General features: G+C 35.5%; 1 protein-coding gene across 1 annotated transcript; it reads right to left on the bottom strand.

Annotated features, from left to right (window-relative positions):
* Positions 1-907: 907 nt before the first annotated feature.
* Positions 908-15,507, bottom strand: LOC136819701 (UPF0390 protein zgc136864-like). Its single transcript, XM_067075942.1, has 3 exons — positions 15,330-15,507; positions 10,867-10,925; positions 908-1,145 (listed from the first exon to the last, which is right to left on the bottom strand). Exons 1-3 carry the CDS (start codon positions 15,421-15,423, stop codon positions 1,005-1,007), a joined length of 294 nt encoding a protein of 97 aa, XP_066932043.1. The 5' UTR covers positions 15,424-15,507; the 3' UTR covers positions 908-1,004.
* Between the last annotated feature and the right edge of the window lie 3,248 nt (positions 15,508-18,755).

Genomic DNA, 18,755 nt, shown 5'->3' with positions numbered 1-18,755 from the left:
TTAGCTTATTATTTAGCAATAAATAAATATAACTTCTTTGTGAAGAAAATAATGCTAATTTTGTAGATTTCGAAAATCTGTTCACTTTGACAAAAAGCGGACCAGAATGCTTCAAAAGCACAGTCAGCTTTTTAACCCTATTGGCCCCAACCTTTTTTGACTTTGGTATCCCCAGGGGGGGGGGGTAGAATCTACCACCCTCGATTGTTTTTGATCTAGAAGAGCTATGGTCATGAAAATTGGTACAGATGTTCTCCATCATGAAACAAATTTCCAGGAAGAAAAAAAAATTTGATGACATCATTCAAAAACCGATGACGTCATCACAAAATTTCCACCTGTCGGAAAAAACCCCAAATATATGGTTTACTAAACTGTCTATTACAATCGAACCAATAAAGATATTTAGATTCTATTTAAAGATTCAGAAAGATAAAAGGTGGTTCTTTAACATAATTGCTGGTTTTGAAATTTCCATGAAGATTTTATCGTAAAATCTATACTGAAGATGAGTAAAATTTTCAAAATTTGATGACGTCATAAATGATGACGTCATCATTTTCAAAATATTTTTTTCAATTTTTCAAATTTATATTGTCAATGCCTATCACGTGTCAAAATTTGAAAATAATTGAATAAATAGTTCAGAAGTTATCAGCACTTTTAAATTTTGAGTTTTAAGCGGTTTTAGCTGGGTTTTATGTCATGTTTCACAATAAAGTCATAAAACCTGATCTGAACAACCTATGACCCTAAAATTTTGTACAAGTACTCTTAATAAGATTTTGTTAAAAGTCAGAAAGTTTCAAGTCGTTTGAAAAATTTTTCTCAGAGATATTCACAAAAGAACTCCAGCGTGGTAGATTCTACCCCCCCCTGGGGCTAATAGGGTTAACGTCACAGTTGCTTAATGTAAATAAACCGAAGTAATTGAAAGGAAATAACCAGCTGACCTTCTCCTGTATTAAATCACAACTCTTCACAATGGATTCCATTCGCTGTTGTTATTTCTTGGTCTGTTTTGATTTACCACCAGCGCTGGTTGAAGTACTGGTTTCTGGTGCTTTAACAAGACTTAGACTTTCAGGTCCGGCTTTTTGTACAAGTTGTTGTTCAATACTGGATTGAATACTCCTCTCCAAATGCTATTGATAAATAGAAGAATGAAATGTTTTACAGGATTACAGAATTTTTTATAAGAATGGTGTAAATCCATTTCATCGGATATTCTTTAACTTTTTTTGGAAAAATCATCATGCGGCTTTTTTAATTATAAAAAATGTCTATGATGAAAATGGCCAAAAAAATAAGAATAATGCTAAGAATATCACCATCATGGAATTTTGCTACTCAAGCTAAGAACGCCATTTTTAGAGCATTTTCGATTATAAATTGTCAATTACCCCCAAGTAAGGCTCACTTCTTTCACAAAAATGCCATTTTAAGCTTGAGACGCATGTACTAAAATTAGGATCTTAACCTAAGAATGCTGTAAGAATATTTTAGGATGATTTTCCCAAAAAAGTTAAGAATATCCATGATGAAATTGATTTACACCATTCTTATAAAAAAAAGCGCGTACACAAAGATTTAGGCTTTGACTACTCAATTGCAGTAAAAGAAACTCTTTTACTATTTATAAAATGAAATACCATATTACTGTAACTCTATCTTAGTTATCAAATAGTATTCAATGAATTATGCCTAATGTATTGAAGAAGTTAAGCTTTACGCCAAATCTGTCACCAGGTCCAGTATCGATTTTGCTAAAAAATTCTTCTTTCTACAAGAGTAGCCTTGATTTATTGGTCAGCCTAAGCTGAGCATTCAAATAGGTAAAATTCGGTTCTTCCATAAGACGGCAAAAAAAAATCCGATTCCCCGATCTCACTTTGATTTCTAAACTTTCTTCCGATCGGGTTAACTTTTTGGGTACTTTTAGCGTGCGTTGTTTTTACAGATCATAATGTGGTGTTTCAAGATGGCGGCTCAAGCGATAATCGACGCCAATTGGCAGAATCTCTTGTATTGAGTAAAATAGACTATGGTAATACCGTAATTCACAACGCACCACAATATCTATTCAACCAATTACAACGAGTCCAAAATGCCACAGCTAGCTTCGTCCGGAAGAGCTACTCTCGCAAGTCTGACGTAATAGATATGAAATGGCTACCTGTCAAAGAACGGACCGAATACAGTTTGGCTAAACTTGCGTGGAAATCAGTGAATATGAATGACTGGCCCAAATTCCTCCCTATGGAGAAATATGTGCAAGCCAAGACTCGAACGGATGTAATTGGTGGAACTAAATTGCGTGAAACCTGTAATGTTAGTGGTTCCTTTGAATCTGAAGCTTCTAAAATTTTTAATGAACTACCTGTTAACTGTCGTGACTCAGAAACTTACAAAGCCTTTTGTCAAGAAACAAAAAAAATATTTTTCGACAAAGCCCTAGCTAGGAGCTTGCAGTAGTACCATATTCTACCAACTGTAGTCCTTGCGTTGCTACTCGCTATTTCCTAGCTGGTGCTTTCTATGTTATATTATTTCTTATACCTAGTTTTAGTCTAATTCTCGATTTGATTCACGCGCCATTTTAGTTTAAATTAATTCTGATTTCAATTCTTCTAATATCCCTACTCGTAGCCTTGGTTCCCTAGTCTCCATTCTGATTTTTAGATTTAGCCCATCTGTTCTTAGGTTTACTTAGTCTGTATTTTCTTCAGTGCATATATATGACTTTATTATATTCTAGTTCTAAGTTTTTTTTGTTTTTTTTCCATTTGATGTTTAATTATTTTCAATTAATTTAATTTAGATAGTTGATAGCTCACTTATTTATGTCAAAATACTGGTCGTGTTTTGCAAGGTCCAGTACACTTTTACACAGCCTTCGGTGTTGATATCTATGCAAGTTTTACTCATTCTATCTTACGCTCTGTCGTGATTCTATCTCACCGAGTTCTTAGATCTATTTTGTCGCTTACTTTACCTCTAGCCACCAATAGTACTTGAACCTTAGTCTAGTCTAGCTTATAAAATTATGTTAGTATTTTTTTTTTTTAATATATTCGTTAATTTTTTATAATAGCACACATTGCGATGGCCTCAGCTAGCATACTCAGATACTCGGATTTGTTTAGGTTTTGTCTAGCTCAATCACTATTCACATTTTACCCCTTATACTTCTTAATCATAATCATTTTATTCGTCATACTAGCCCACCGCTTCGTCCCTATCTGCTTGTCCGCATACGGCCCCAATTTTTCTTCAGTATACTACCAGGTTATTTTACAATTTTTTTCTAGACATTGCACATATATTATATACAGAATTTTCAGGTGAAGAGCCAAATGTAAATTTTGGAAATGCCAGAAATATATCATTATTATTATTATTATTATTAATCAGATGTGATAAGTCAGTGTTGTACCAAAGTATTTCCAGTGATAATCTGTTGCAAGCTTCAAATCGGCTTTTAACTCGGCAAATCAAACACATGATTTTCATCAAGGGGATTCTTTTTCTACATCTTTTGAAGGTTTAAAGCCGTTTGCTCAAGTTTTTGTTTATGTTGAATTTTCTGATACTTTTTATTGCTGTTTTTTATTAGTTTTTGCAATAAAAACATATTTTTCTTGTTTGCCTCTTGGGAGGATTGATGGTGTTATAATGTTATTGGAATTTTATAAAGTTTACAAAAGTACAGCTACTGTCTAAATTTGATAAAGACTGGATGCAATCGTGCTTTTTTGGACTTGGACGTGTTTGATATAAGGCGAATCGCAAAAAATTGTTTGGTTCCCGTCATTTCTACTTTAAAAAGTGGGGGTCGTTCGGTCGGTCGGTCGAAAATATTTTTCTGTTAAGAAGAAGCTACATCTTGTTGAAAGGGAATCCGTGTGGACTGATCCGAATTAAAAAATTGAGAAACCGTGGATAAACTGGTTTTCGGTTTAATCTCCATTAGCATGCGGCTCGCTACTTCGATTTGAAAACTTGTAAACACAGACGTGCAGAGGTCGACAGTGGAAATCCAGCAAAGCAGCGGAAAAGCTTTCTGATTCTCCAACTCTACCTGCTGACCGTAAATCAGGGTCGGTCGCAGATGACGGGGACCAAATGATGACATCACATCTCCTAGTATTATTGGACTTACAAAATTATGACAAATAGTCTTTGGAATTTGATCAATTATATTAATATTAATATATACAATTCTTGTTGAATTGATCAAACTATTTTTCACGAAGTTTCGGACGCAGATTGTGTTTTTCTTACCTTTTCTAACCTTGGCGCACGTTTTGACTGAATGATGGAATGGAATGAATGGCGATAACAGTTTATACATATCTCTTATCAGACTTGCAGAAAGCGGACTGCAGAAAGTTATGAAAAATGGTTTCTAGAATTTAATGAATTATACCGTCAAGTTACACAACATGCACACTCTCGTCACAACTTGCACAGCCATAACAAACAGATCCATCTGGTCTTCATTTAACATTGTTTTAAAGTTTAAATAAACACTGCTAGTGCTTGACACAGAAGAGAGGACTCCCAGTTGAAATTAATTACTACTCCACTGCCCTGTTGAATTTATTTATTATGGTCGTGTGTTTATTCCGCCAAGGCGGTAAAGCGATCACCCAAATTCATAGACCAATCAAAAGCGAGTTTAAAGCAAAACGGGGGAAATATGAGCTTCCCCGCATAGTTATGAATTTTAAGTTTTGCTTTCGATTATCATTTGCGACCAGCAAAGTCTTCAAGATGGTTGTGTGCATGTTGTGTAACTTGACGGTACTAAACTACAAAATTTATTTTCGCAGACTGGATGCAAATTGTGTTTTTCAAAATTTTGTGACTATACAGTTTCTATGTATATTTGATGGATATCTTTATTTTGGTTCTGACATTTTGGCAATTTTCTTATTTATTTCTAGTATAACACTTTGGTCAGATATGGATATTGTCTACATCCAACCAGTGGAAGCCTGGCAGGGGGTGCAGTGCACCACCCAGAAAGACCTGAGAGGGGCGCCAAAAAAGCGTTTCAAGGGGGCGCCAAAATTTTTTTTGATGTTTGGTTGGGCGATTTGGCGCCCTTTGACATGTTTTTAGCGCCTTCTATAAGTGCAATGTAAATTTTTTTTCGCCTGCGGCGCTTCGTTTTATTTTACGAATTTTTTCAAAACTACTATCAACATTGAATTGCGAAAAGTCTAAACGAGAGAAGTGTTGTGTATCCACCAGGGGTTAAAAAGAATGCTCACCCCCAAAATGAGAGATTGATCGAAACTGCTCGCTGTGGTTTTTGTGGTCCAATGCAGACTAACTGTAACTTTCTCCTTTTTAGAATATCTTTTAAGCTGTTTGACCTTTCTTACACCAAATTTTTTGCCTGCAGCGCCAGAATTACAAAGAACCCTTATTCCTGCCAATTTTCGAATTTTTGGGGCCTCTTTCAGCCATTGATCTTTAATGGAGAGTAAAGTAAGACCAGGAAATAACAAGGAAATAGATATCAAGTTATCATTACCACTTTCTTCGTATGAATAAAAGTTTGTTAACTCAGATATTCCGGGCGTTACTTTCAACCAGTCACTGCTCTTACAGTTTAATATTTTCACTTAATGCTGTAGGGCGCAAATAAGGAAAAATCATAACTGACTGGAATGAAATTAACAAAAAGTTTAATTACACTATGTTTCTCTTTTATTTTATAGTAATGAACTATAGCTTAATTGTTTGATGTCATAGAAACAGTGCTACAATGCTAAAGAGAAGCATACTTTGAGCTTCTCATGGGGGGGGGTTGGAGGAGCTCTCAGGCTTGTTTTAAATAATTTTAAATCAAGTTATCAAATGTTTCACATTATTCAACATTTTTAGTCTACTCTGTTTCAGTACATCTCTTACATCTGTTAACCCTGGTTAACCCACTTATTAAAACTATCTAGCTAAGCTCTATTGGCTGACCTTCCAGCCTCGGCTGGTTTATTCCACTTCAAAACCTTAATATTCAAATTCAATCGAATTCAAATCGGTGAGAATAGATCAAAGGACAAGTGGGCATTTCCGAATAACGTTTAGTTTTGAAACCGAGAATTATGATGTTCCAAGGCCATGGATGTTCGTATTGGATTGGAAAATACAATACGACTTCCTTTTATTTCTCAATTATGTTAGGTTATTACTGTGAAAAGGGGAATTCCATATGCAAATCAAATAAATAAATTAATTAATTAAAGTCAACTACAGAAACGTTGACATCATTAAATTGAAGGAGGACCTTGATACATGTCCATGGGATATAATGTCTCTATTTGATAATGTTGATGACAGATTATGGTGCTGGGAACATCTTTTCCAAGGCATCATAGCTGATCACGTACCTTCAAGGAAGGTTAAAGAAAGAACAGAAAATCAGCCATGGATGAATGGTGAAGTGAGGTAACAGCTAAGCCAAAGGTTTAATCTCTCGAACATTGCAAGAACTACCCCAAAACATTCAAAAGAGTGGAAGGAGTACAGGAAAGCAATGAATAGATGTACCAGTTTAATTCGATCAGAAAAAGCAAAATACTGGGAGAGCAAATTCATCCAAAGCGACTCTTCGAAATCGTTCTGGTCACTAGTCAAAAAGTTTAAAGGAAAGTCAAAGGACTCTCATATACAGCCGAAGATATTTGCCTTCATACTGATGGATCAATCAATAGTTTTCATTACGTCGTCAAGCAAAGCTTAAACACAGGTACTTTCCTAGCAAAGTGGAAAGCATCTAAAGTAACACCAGTATACAAAAAAGGTGTCAAATCAGACTGCTCAAACTATAGACCAATATCGCTATTGTCAATCCCTAGAAAGTTGCTGAACACCTGGCTTGCTCTTCACATCACTAAATGGAGTCGAGTCCAACCTTGAGACGGTCGAATATGGTGTTCCGCAAGGATCTCTAATTGGACCACCAAGTTTTTCCATCAACGTAAACGATACGAGTGATTGTATTGAAAGTGATTTAGACCAGCTTGCAGATGACTCAACAACCTATACCACTGGACCAACTGCTGATGCTGTTTTTTACAGTCTCCCAAACAGTGCTTGTCAATTAGAGAGTTATGCCAAACGAAACTCCTTAACGATTCACCCTGATAAATGCAAAATCTTGGTCATGTCAAGAAATCGTTTCATTGGTCCATACAAAAACATTACACTATGTAGAGCAATTGTTGAGATTGTTAGCTCCACCAAATGTCTGGGAAATACTATTGATGACAAGTTGGAATGGGAGGAGCATGTTTGAAAAATTACCAAATCTTTTAGTAGTAAACTGAAGAAACTTTATCAAATGAGAAACATGCCACACCCTACCTTATCAACAATATATTTTCAAGGCATATTACCCTCTGTTATCTACGGTATACTCATTTGGGGAAATTGTTCTGAGAATCTTATGTCGTAAAGGATACACGGTTCATAAATCGAGTCAAAAAGTATGTTCGTGATAATGCTGTCCTAGCCAGTGTCAAATATATATATAACACCGAACTCTCGTCAAATAAATAGAATAAAAACTTGGGTAACCCAGTCTCTCATAAATAATATTAAATAATATTAATCCATCACATTTCCATTAACGTTTTCTTTGCAACGCAAGATTGCAAAATCTATCAAGAGTGACATTTTCATTTTCAATAATTAAATCAACCAACGACTTAACGGGACGCCCTCTCCTTGTATATATATCATCATTGAACGTGAGCTTTTTCACATTTCTGTGAACATTCATGCGAATAATATGTGCCAAATAACTACGTTGCTGATTTCTAATAAAAACACTAACATCTTTCGTACCACATATTTCATGTAAACGAACATTGCTCAAAACCATGCGAAAATCATTCTCCTTTTCGTTAACATGCTTCATACCATTACGAACCATACGCCTCAAAAACGTGCGATATGTTGCATCAATGCGATCGAGTTGGTTCTGAGTTGTGTTCCAATTTTGACATGCATATGTCAATCGACTACGAACAAAACTGTCGAGAAATTTAACACGAGTTTTCAGATTGATCTGAAAATTTTGCAAGAGATTTGAAAGTTCACTGAACTTGGCTGAAGCCATTTGAATTCTATGGTTAATTTTGGCATCACCTGAGTTCGGTTCGGTTCAAGGTAATTGACATAACAGCCAAGATATTTGAATTTTTGAACGTTGTTGAGTGGAGTTCCATCAATAGAGACTATGGATTTTGGATATTCATTTGTTACATCGTTATTGATTATCATCGATTCGGTCTTGGATGAGTTGATTGTGAGGCCAAAGTTTTTAAATACAGTGTTCAGAATATTGGTAGCATTCTGTAAACTGTCCAGACTGGTTAGAAACAAAACTAGATCGTCCGCATAACCGCACCATGGTAGGGGAGATGAACCATTGAGATCGATTTCTTGTTCTCTCAACACGTAACGATCATCCCTGGAAATACTTCGTGGGCTGATACGGTATTTTTGTTGAAAGAATTGGATATTATTTGACTTTTCGAGGAAGACGCGCATGACGAAGTCGATGAAGAGGTTGAACAGAAATGGACTTTCAGGACCACCCTGACGTACGCCTGATGTAGTCGGAAATGTCTCTTTTTCAAATGTTAGACTTGTGTCTGAGTACAACTTTTCAAGGATGTTGAGGATTTGGGGACAACGATTATCAGAGAAACGTAGTTTGATAGAGTCAAATAATCATTTTCTGGGGATGTGGCCAAAAGCCGCGGTGAGATCCACAAAGAGGAGAAAAAGAGGTTGCTTCTTGCGGTGAGTGATCTGTTGAACTCGTTTTATGGTATAGATACCATCGATGGTACCCCTATCTTGGCGAAAACCATTTTGCTCCTCTGAAAGCTGGGCTTCGTACCAAGGACGAAGGCGACCCAGAATGAGATTGATGACCAACTTACAAACAGTTGATCCGATGCTAAGTCCACGGTACTTTGTAGGGTCGTTTTTGGATCCTTTACCTTTCCAAAGAGTACGGAGTCGAGAGTTACCCCAAGCGTGGGGTACGTCCAGGTTTTACCAAAGGTTTAAGGTCATGCGATGCAATACTTCTAACATAATTGGGTGGTTCAGCTTTTTGAGAAACTCAGCATCAATGTCATTAGATGCTTTATTGGATTTAAGCTTTTTAAGATAAAGTTCGATCTCGTTCAGGGTTGGTGGTGATCGTTTATGAGGACAGTCTGCGATATGCGTTTTTCGACAAATTCTGGGATATTCGAATCAAGTTCTTCAGGGGTCCTTGTCGAGGAAGGATCAGGAGGGTTGAAGTGTGATTTAAAATGCTTCATAAGTTTATCTGTTGGGCATGAGCTAGGTATATGTTTCAGAGTCGTCACTTGCTGTTTAGCTCGTTGAAACAATCTTTGAAGTTATCTATTGATGGCAAGTTGGTTAATTTTGTCAGCCTCAGCTTTAAAGTGTTCATTTTTCAGGAAACGAGCCCTTAAGCGAATCTTTTTTCTGATTTTGGCAATGTCCTTAAATTCAGCATTTCTAGTAATAAGTGAAGTTTTCTGTTCATAGAGTTTAGCCAATTTTTGATCATTGTGCCAGGGCTGAGTAGGAAACGGGTTGTTTGTTTTGGGGACAGTGCGGTCGGCTGCTACGGTTATCGAGCGAATTAAGTGTTGATTGAGCAACTCGTTATTATCGTTGTCTACTGGTAATGAATCCAAATTTGTTATAGCAGAGTTCATGAAGTGATTTTGGATATCTTGGTCATTACGAAATCGAAACCCATTATCTATTATTACAAGCGAAGTATTGCATGTAAAGTTTATAAGATACATAACAACCTTGGTTCTCCATTACTCTCTGACCTGATTGTTAAAACGAAATCAAGAAAGTCTCGCAATACACTGAAAATCGGTATGTCTCCATTCAAATATGTTGCTTTTAAAAGTTCATTTCGCTATAGAAATACTATTGTATGGAACAATATCCCAGACAGAATTAAAAAAATGGACAATTTCAAATCTTCAAGAAGGATCTGAAAAAATCTGACTGCCTTGAAAAAGTTAATTTCAAAATGACAGGAAGAGCTCTTCTTCACGGAGACTTTGTGTATTACTAAAGTTATATCAATCATAACCAACATATCTATTATTTTTATCATTTTATATATTTATTATAACACATAAGATTTACATATTCTAAATCCTCTTCCTTAATTTCTCAGACACACTTTTAACCTAGCCTAACTCCTTAGTCTTGCATAAAATGCATTTTGCCTTCGCAGCAGTTTTACTTTTTTGTTTCTTAGCCTGCAGGTCCACATCAGTTTTTACTGCCAAAAATTGTGTGTTGGACAGTGAAAAAGAATGCGGCTATTATATTTTGATTTTTCCCGACATGTTTCGGACTCGGTCCGTTCTCAAGGGAAAATGCCAAAAATTGTATATAGCTTGTATATATATTGTTGGGTATATAGAACCTGACCTGTGTTGACAAATAAATTAATAATAATAATAATAACCTTTAAGCATGTATACAAAATTTCATCATCCCTTGTAAAATTTTCACTTTAATTTTTTTAAATGTCGTACAAAAAATTATATATTAGCTGAATACGAACTGCATGCTACATCCAAGTTTGAAGATGGTAAATCGATCTTCATCCAAAAGAAAAGCAGAATGTTTTGAAATTCTGACATTTCGGAAAAGTTTTGAGATATCTTTATTTGGTTAGTAAAAATGGGTTATTCTTATTTCAAAAATAACTCTTTAATTTTATTTTAGAGCAGTAATCCTTGTCTTAGATTGTGTAGGGTAATGTACATACAACGTAAAACTACTTACAACTTTCAACTTCTTTTCTTTGATCTTTTGTTGTTTTTTTGGTGCTATATTCTTCTTACCTGAATTAAAATAAAACAACATGTCTTGATCGCTCTTGCAAAGTTTGGCCATTCCTGATTACAATTAGCTAGAGGTTTCTTATCATCGGCGATCCCAAAAATATTTGCAAACGATTGGTTAAAAACACTACAATATATACAATATATCTTGTAATTTACATGTACAAAATATAAATTGACAAAAAGATGTTGGTGCATTGTAGCGGTAGAAGCAATCTAACGTCACTTTGCTACAAAAGTGCCCTGCGCTCGTAAAATATGGAAATATTTTACTCGTTCAGGACTTTCCGTATATTTTCCTCAGTAAAGTGAAAAGCTTCGGTTTTAAGTTTGTAACCTTTTCGCAATTTTTGAAAAACTTGATTTCTCACACAATCTCACACGTTTTCAATATTTGAAAAAACTTTCTCTGATTTCTCAAATTTTGGCAAAAAGTCTCCCTGATTTCCAAAATGTTTTCCTGATATCCCGATTTTTCGGAAAAAAATTTCCCCTGTTTCTATTTTGGAAAATAAGGGCTAAGCTTTTGGATTTCACTTGGAAATTTTTATCTCACAAAAAATGGACATCTCAAGTTAACAGGTCGGTAACCATGTTGGGGTTGACCTTGTTGATCAAAACGGGGGTTTTAATATTTTCTTGCACTGGAAAGAATGTATGACGTCATAATTATTGCTTTCAGTTTGCATGTTTTTAAAGTTTGATGTGTGTACTCCGTTTTCATGGAATTTTTGAATGGCATGAAAACAGATTATGCTATGTCTTTAAGAACAAATTTCTAAAAGGCTTTTGTTGTTCTGTAAATGTTTTTTTTGATTAAGAAATTCCATCTTCTATTGTTCTACTGTAATGATTATAATATTTCTTTATATATAAGATGTATTTTTTGTCTTTTCAATTTTTTTGTATCTAAACATGCATATGTTTTGCATATTTTCCAACTAAATCCAACCACATCTTTTTCGTTCTTGTACTTTTGCATAGAATTCAAAATGGCGGATGGAAAGGCGAAAAGGTCTATTTTAGGTTTTGAAATTTTTTGGATTTAAGATTTCTAAAAAAAAGTACGAGATTCTTTTTAGGCCGATGAAATTTACATATGAGTTTACCGTCGTGAACTTACCCAAAAATAGATGCGGCATGATTTCATTACTTTAATCGTAGAAATTTTAGCGAGACTAATTTTAGCGTATATTAGCGAGTCAGGAAAATCTTGATTTTTTTTGGATTTATTTTAGCGAATCACGATTTCAAAAAATTTTGCATGGATAAATTTTAGCGAATACTCGTATTACATTATTGATTGAATTCGTTTTCTAGCATTTCTTTGCACTGAAACTCTTCCTATTGATAAAAATGTATAAAAATGTATCAAGGTAATATAGCCAGAAATTTCGCGTGGATAAATTTTAGCGATCTGGCGATTCGGCCTGTTTTAGCAAGATTTATTTTAGCGAAAATAGGGAAAACTCGCTAAAACGCTAAAATTAGTCTCGCTAAAATTTCTACAATTAAAGTATTCATTATTCATTATTTTCCCAACAGCACCTTATCCACAATTTCTGCCAATCATGCTCTCTCAAAATAAAAAATTTTGCTTCGCTTCAACCCTTTGCATCTTTTGCGAACGAAAAATAAAGATCGATTGCTACAGTGGCGCTAGATTTTGCAAAAAACTAAAATGGCGATCAGGGCGGTTTGGCAGATATATGGGCGGGACGCCCACTGCAGTTGTAGGGATTGAGGGTGGTAGCATTTTCTGTAATAAATCTTCTTTGTTTACCCGTGTAAACATGCGTAGAGACGATTTTAACAAAGATAGAGGTTGTAGTCAGTTAGGGAAACCATCCAGGATCCTGCCATTCTTTAAGCCAGCAAAAACTAAGTGATACTTGTAAACTTAAGTTTCTTACCTTTTTCCATAAAAAACAATCGAAAACATTAATAGTTCCCAAAGCCGGAGACCAGAGCAAATGATCTTCCTTGATAAGGGCGCCCTTTTGAATCTATTGTTAACACATTTAAAATGGTGGACAGAGTTGCGGAATGATAAAGGTGACCGCCGCTTCAAGGGTGGTAACGCCAAAACACCCAATCAGTTACATCAAAATGCCTCGAAAATGTCAATATGAAAATTGCGTAATCAGAGAACGAATGTCTCGCTCATTATAAAAAGGCCGAGACAAACTTTCAATAATTGGATTGTAACATCGAGTTAAGTCTCTTTTGTTAAGTCACCAGGGGGTAAATAAAACAGACCTTGATACATTTATCGTTCGTTTCAACTTGACCATTTGTTTAAAACTCAGCCTCCTAAATATTTGGGGTAGGTAAAATATGTACAAAGAAATTCATACTTTTCCAACCCGGCCAATCTTTAAAAAAGAAGCGAACAATAAAATGTAATTACCCTTTCCAAATAAACCTCTTCGGTGGCGAGCGTAGTCTACTCTGACGTAATTGTAAAATTTATGTAATGGGAGTTTGACATAGTAATGTTATGTTGTTTGGGGAATTATGAAGTTCTCTGGGATTTCGATTGCATTTATTCAGGTTGATTTTTTATGACTTCTAATGGTACTTTTTCTAACGAGTTTGATTACTCTGTTCTCACACTTATGTCTTTTTTTTTCGCGTCCTTTTCCGTGATTACTTTTATTTATATTTTTAAAGACAGGTAAGAAGGCATATTGATGTAACTGCCAATATGATCAGCCAACAGAAGGCGAGTTTGTTGCCGCGCGAGTTACGTCATGCACTCCACCGTAGCGAAAGCACAAACAACATTTCGCAATTATAAGAATATCTCATGTGCTTAATTCTATTTAACTTTGAGAGCTTCATTGAAAATGAAAAAGCAGAAAGATAAGAAATGCGCTGGTTAATTTTGTTTAAGTAGGTGTGTTCTATCATTGTTGAAAGTTGGAGAAATTTCTACCGGCGCCACAGATTTTTTACAGCCAATTAAAGGCAAAACGACTTCAAAACGATCTTGATAGAATATATAAATGGACGGATGACAACAATATGAAGCTAAATGATATAAAATTTGAACTCTTGCGCTATGGAAAGAACCACGAGATCAAGACTCAAACAAGATATACATCACCCTCTGGTGTTGAGATTGAAACAAAAGATGTTGTGAAAGACCTTGGAATCCTGATGGACAGTAATTGCACATTTCAGAAGCAAATTACTGCAGTAATCGAAAAGGCTAAAAACTTAACATCTTGGATCCTGAGAACATTTTCTTCACGATCTTTGAATTGTATGATCGTACTATATAAATCATTGGTAATACCAATATTAGAATATTGCTCCGTTCTGTGGAGCCCAAATGCAGTTGGTCTCATTCAGAGACTTGAAGATATTCAAAAGTCCTTCTTACGAAAGATAAATGGCACCCCAAACAATTATTGGGAGTGTCTAAAACAGACAAAAATTTACTCACTTCAAAGGCGAAGAGAGCGCTACAGAATAATGTATGTCTGGAAGGTGATGGAAAATATTGTACCTGCTGTAAATGGTATCAAAACCACTGAAAACCCCCGGCTGGGCCGGATGTGTACACTGTCAATTCCAAAGAACCAAACATCAAAATTTAGAGACAGCACACTTGCAGTGCAAGGTGCAAAACTTTTTAATGCTATGCCAAAGAGCATCAGAAACCTCAAAAACATTTCTATCGATAAATTCAAAAGAGCCCTGGACACACACCTTAAGTCTATCCCAGATGAACCCCAAATCCATGGATATACTGGGTGCAGGAGAGCTAATTCCAATTCAATAATTGACATGAAAAATATCTGCTGAGATTCTTTTTCTCTCGACAGATTGATCACACAGAGGCGTGGTTCACCAAGAACCTTACCTGAAGCAGGATGCTCAAACAACCACACAAGTAACAAGTAACCACAAGTAGGCACAGTCTGCTTAAAATTACTATGTTTGCTATATCGTCTAGGCAAAAAACGGTAAAAAAAGACGCAAACGTAATTTTTTTATGAGTGCGGTTATGATTTTTTTGATTGCGGCCGCGTACAGGAACTCGCCAAATGTTCCTAACTGGTAGTTGTAAAGAAATATGGAAATAATGAAAAATTTATGAATTTTGAAAATAATGAAATTTTCATGCGGGTGCTTTTTAGAGATGCGGGCGGCCGACGGTAAACTCATATATAAATTTCATTGGCCTTAGCAACAGGTAGCGTCCTGTAGAATCTCTTTTTCGTTTTGCCAACACGAGACTCATTCTCTGTGTGTAACCCCTTTGTCAACTGATATGTCAGCATTGTATTGCTGTAAAGAAAGAAAAAAAAGAGGTAATACCAGCCTCCTTTCAAATCCTTATAAAGGAGGTTTATATATTCTAAGCTGCTAGATCTAATGAAAGAAAAATCTCACCTCCTTTCTTTGGCCCCAAGTGGTTTTTCTTTTGATGCTTGCTCTTCTTCTGAACTCCACCAGATCCTTTTACTTTTAGCTTTCCCTGCGCCATTCTAAGCAAAATTCTTCAATTCAATTATCTGGTATTGAAGTTCTGGAAAGGCCAAACTAATGAAAAAGAAGGCAACAAAGTGAAAGAAAAAGTCTGCAACCAAAAAAATCTTGTCCGTGACCAGAATCAAAACAAATACACGCGGGAATTTAAAGGGACAGTCATTTCGAATGTTTAGCCTTGATATCTTGATATTAGCTACTTAACACCTACTTACACTTCACAGTTTTACGCAATGGCGAAACTTTGAAATCAATCAGAAAAATATTAAATACGGTGTAGAAAGGCCTTTAGATTTAGCCTTTGTTCCAGTGCGATATTTTTTTACAGGAGTTTTTAAAAATGGCAGCCGATTTCGCCTATTTTCTTGGATTTTTTCCACTTTTCACTTTTTAGTTCGATCTTCATCCTGATCTCATTATTGAGCGGTAAGAGTTTTTAATTGCTTCATTTTTAGTGTTTTTTGATTATACATTTGAGTTATTTTAGCAGTCTAAGATCGAAGGAAGTATCAGAAAAAATGGACAAACAACAGCATCAGGGTTTCAGAGAGGTGTTTTATTGTTGTGTCTGTGTTAGGGTGCGCACTCGTCGGGATTTTTTGCGCGGAACGAGGAAGAATTTACAAAAATGAGCTTCAATGTATTAGTACTTACCTTTAAATCATCCAAATCTGTTCATTCTTTTTTTTAAATCAATCAGGAATTAACAGGGAAACAAGTAAAAAAAACTGCATCCAGGTATCTATTTTCTTTCCAAAGATATTCATGTTTTTCGACGTCAAGGTGAAAACGCGATTTAGCGCTGACCACGGCACCGGCAACCGGAAAATTCTCGACCCACATTGAAACAAATGGCTGTCGCTATTGAGCTGGTTCATCTTTTCAATCGCGGTTTTTTTATTAGTAAACCCAGGGTAAGATTAGGCTACAATCTATCACAAAGTGCTTTATTCCAGGGGATGTCAATCGAAAATTTCGACTGTCAAACCAATCAAATATAATCGAAACCAATCGAAGTGATTGACCGAATCGATCGAAGCCAATCGAAGTGATTGTTCGAAACAATCGAAGTCAATCGAAGATTTACATCATTTTAAGATTGATTTGGTTCGATTGTACTCGATTGGCTTCGATTGATTCGGTCAATCACTTCGATTGGTTTCGATTATATTCGAAATTTTCGATTGACATCCTTTTTTGTTAGTGGACTAAATGAATAGCCCAAACAATAACACCATGTGTGATCAAATCATGATCGAAGTAAATCGAAGTGATTGTTCATATCAATCGAACTCAATCGAAGTGATTGATCGAACAATTGTAACCAATCGAAGTGATTGATCTAATAGATTGAATCCAATCTAAGACGATCGAAGATTTACATCTTTTTCCCATTTTGATTGAATTCGATTGTTCGATCAATCACTTCGATTGAGTTCGATTGATTCAAACAATCACTTCGATTTATTTCGATTGAATTCGATCGATTCGACTCCAAATCGAATTCGATTGAGTTCGATTGACATCCCCTGGTTTATTTGAAAATCTACAGGCTGTCTGGAATTTCGAAAAATAAGAAGAAATTGCGATTTTTTAACAAGATTGCGAATTTTTTCATTTAAGCACCATACACCATCTGAAAGCTGAGGCAATGCCCCCCAATAATTTTTTCAAAAGTGGTTTTCTGGAAAAACCGAATTTAATAATATTTTTTTCTTCCTATATCACAACTATTAAGCTATTTTGATGCGTTTTTAGACCATCTAGAGGCTCCAACTTTCAAAATCGCCCTGACAATCAACTGACGTTACGCGTTTCTTTTGTTTTTAATGATATAAAAACTGCAAACGTTTTGCAACGTCATCATATTTTTGACACGGCAGTCAGACCCACAGATATCTGTAAAGCCTGAAGGGCTAGATAAGCAACTTTAAGCTTTCTCCAGCAAAAAAAAGTGAAGCAAAAATTTGACTTTTTAACAGGGTGTCTACGGGACCTTGAAAACCTTGAAAACCTTGAAAACCTTGAAAATGAACCACCCAACCTTGAAAACCTTGGAAACCTTGAAAACTATCAATTTTCTGGGAAAAACCTTGAAAACCTTGAAAAATCGTTAAAAACCTTGAAAAGCACTATCCATTCATTCGAAAAATAAGAATAACTAAAAAACCGCCTGCAGCGCTAAACCTTTATAACATTTAGAGAATTCCATATTTCCCTGTTTCTGTTGCGATTCTGTCGCAACGAATGCAACATATTCTTTTATCATTAGCTGAGTTTTTGTCACTAATTTTCCATTTGCATGAGCCCTAAGAAATCGACTGTTCCCCAATTTTCAAATCGTTTCGGGGCGTCTTGGAATAATGGCTGTTCATCAATAAAATTTCGAGGACGCCTTAAAACAACTTTTTTGGCAATTGATTTTTGTAAAAAATAAATAAAAAACAAGGCGTCTTTAACGATTTGAAAGACTCAAAATCAAAATTTTCTCTCGTCGGCGCAAACCATGGTTGCGCCTCCTTGGGCACTGTAAACAATTGGCTTGCTTCTAATTCTTTATTTTTACAGTTGGAAGACTAGGCAGTTGGAGTATTTCTTTTTGTGGTATTGTTCTCGAGAGGGAGATAGAAATTTGACTGTAGAAGTAATTCCCCGGGCACCCAAAGCGAATAAATTTTATTTGCCGTCCTCTATTTCTATCACCTACCACTCTGAAAAAAAACCAAAATTCCTGTAAAGAGCCATGTCAACTAAGTATCAAAAAACCTTGAAAAGTACCAAAGTTTTTGCCAAAAAACCTTGAAAAACCACTTAAAAATGACCAAAAAAACCTTGAAAACCTTGAAAATCCTGAAAAAAAATCCGTAGACACCCTGTTTAAATTTAGTGCCGATGGATAGGATCTAGCATTTTAATTGTTTTCGGAGCGCGAGATCAAAAAAAGTAGGCGGCAAACGCTATTTCACATCTCTTAAACCGGTGAAATTGCATATTTTAGTCACGTCGCTTTGGTAGGAAATCCTTCCAAACATAGGCTTCACTTTTTGATAAAAGCCGCAAATCTAGCCCTTCGGGCTTTACAGATCTGTGGTCAGACCTCCTTTTTAACCTGTCAATTTGTCTTTAACTTACATTTTCGAGTTGGGAAATTGTAAGATGACGTTAGAATGGTATATTTGTGACGTCACAAAATACATACAAGCAGCTATGCAGCTTATAACTTGAACTCGAGTTTTTCAACTCAAACTTATTAACTCGACTTTTACAAGTATTATATATTTGAAAAGATAGTATTATTTATTAGAGGAAGATAGTATTATTTATTAGAAA

This window comes from Clytia hemisphaerica, unplaced genomic scaffold (genome assembly GCF_902728285.1).
Source record: "Clytia hemisphaerica strain Z4C2 unplaced genomic scaffold, Clytia hemisphaerica genome assembly, whole genome shotgun sequence".
Lineage (NCBI taxonomy): Eukaryota > Metazoa > Cnidaria > Hydrozoa > Leptothecata > Clytiidae > Clytia > Clytia hemisphaerica.
Note: the sequence above shows the minus strand (reverse complement) of the source record. Positions and strands in the feature narration are given on the sequence as shown.

What these genes read in the sequence shown, in the direction of transcription:
- LOC136819701 (XM_067075942.1), bottom strand. Translation starts at nt 15,423, where the DNA reads ATGGCGCAGGGAAAGCTAAAAGTAAAAGGATCTGGTGGAGTTCAGAAG. An exon ending in CTTGGGGCCAAAGAAAGGAG is followed by an intron (nt 10,926 to 15,329) that starts GTGAGATTTTTC and finishes ATTTTAATTCAG; the next exon opens with GTAAGAAGAATATAGCACCA. An exon ending in AAGAAAAGAAGTTGAAAGTT is followed by an intron (nt 1,146 to 10,866) that starts GTAAGTAGTTTT and finishes ATTTATCAATAG; the next exon opens with CATTTGGAGAGGAGTATTCA.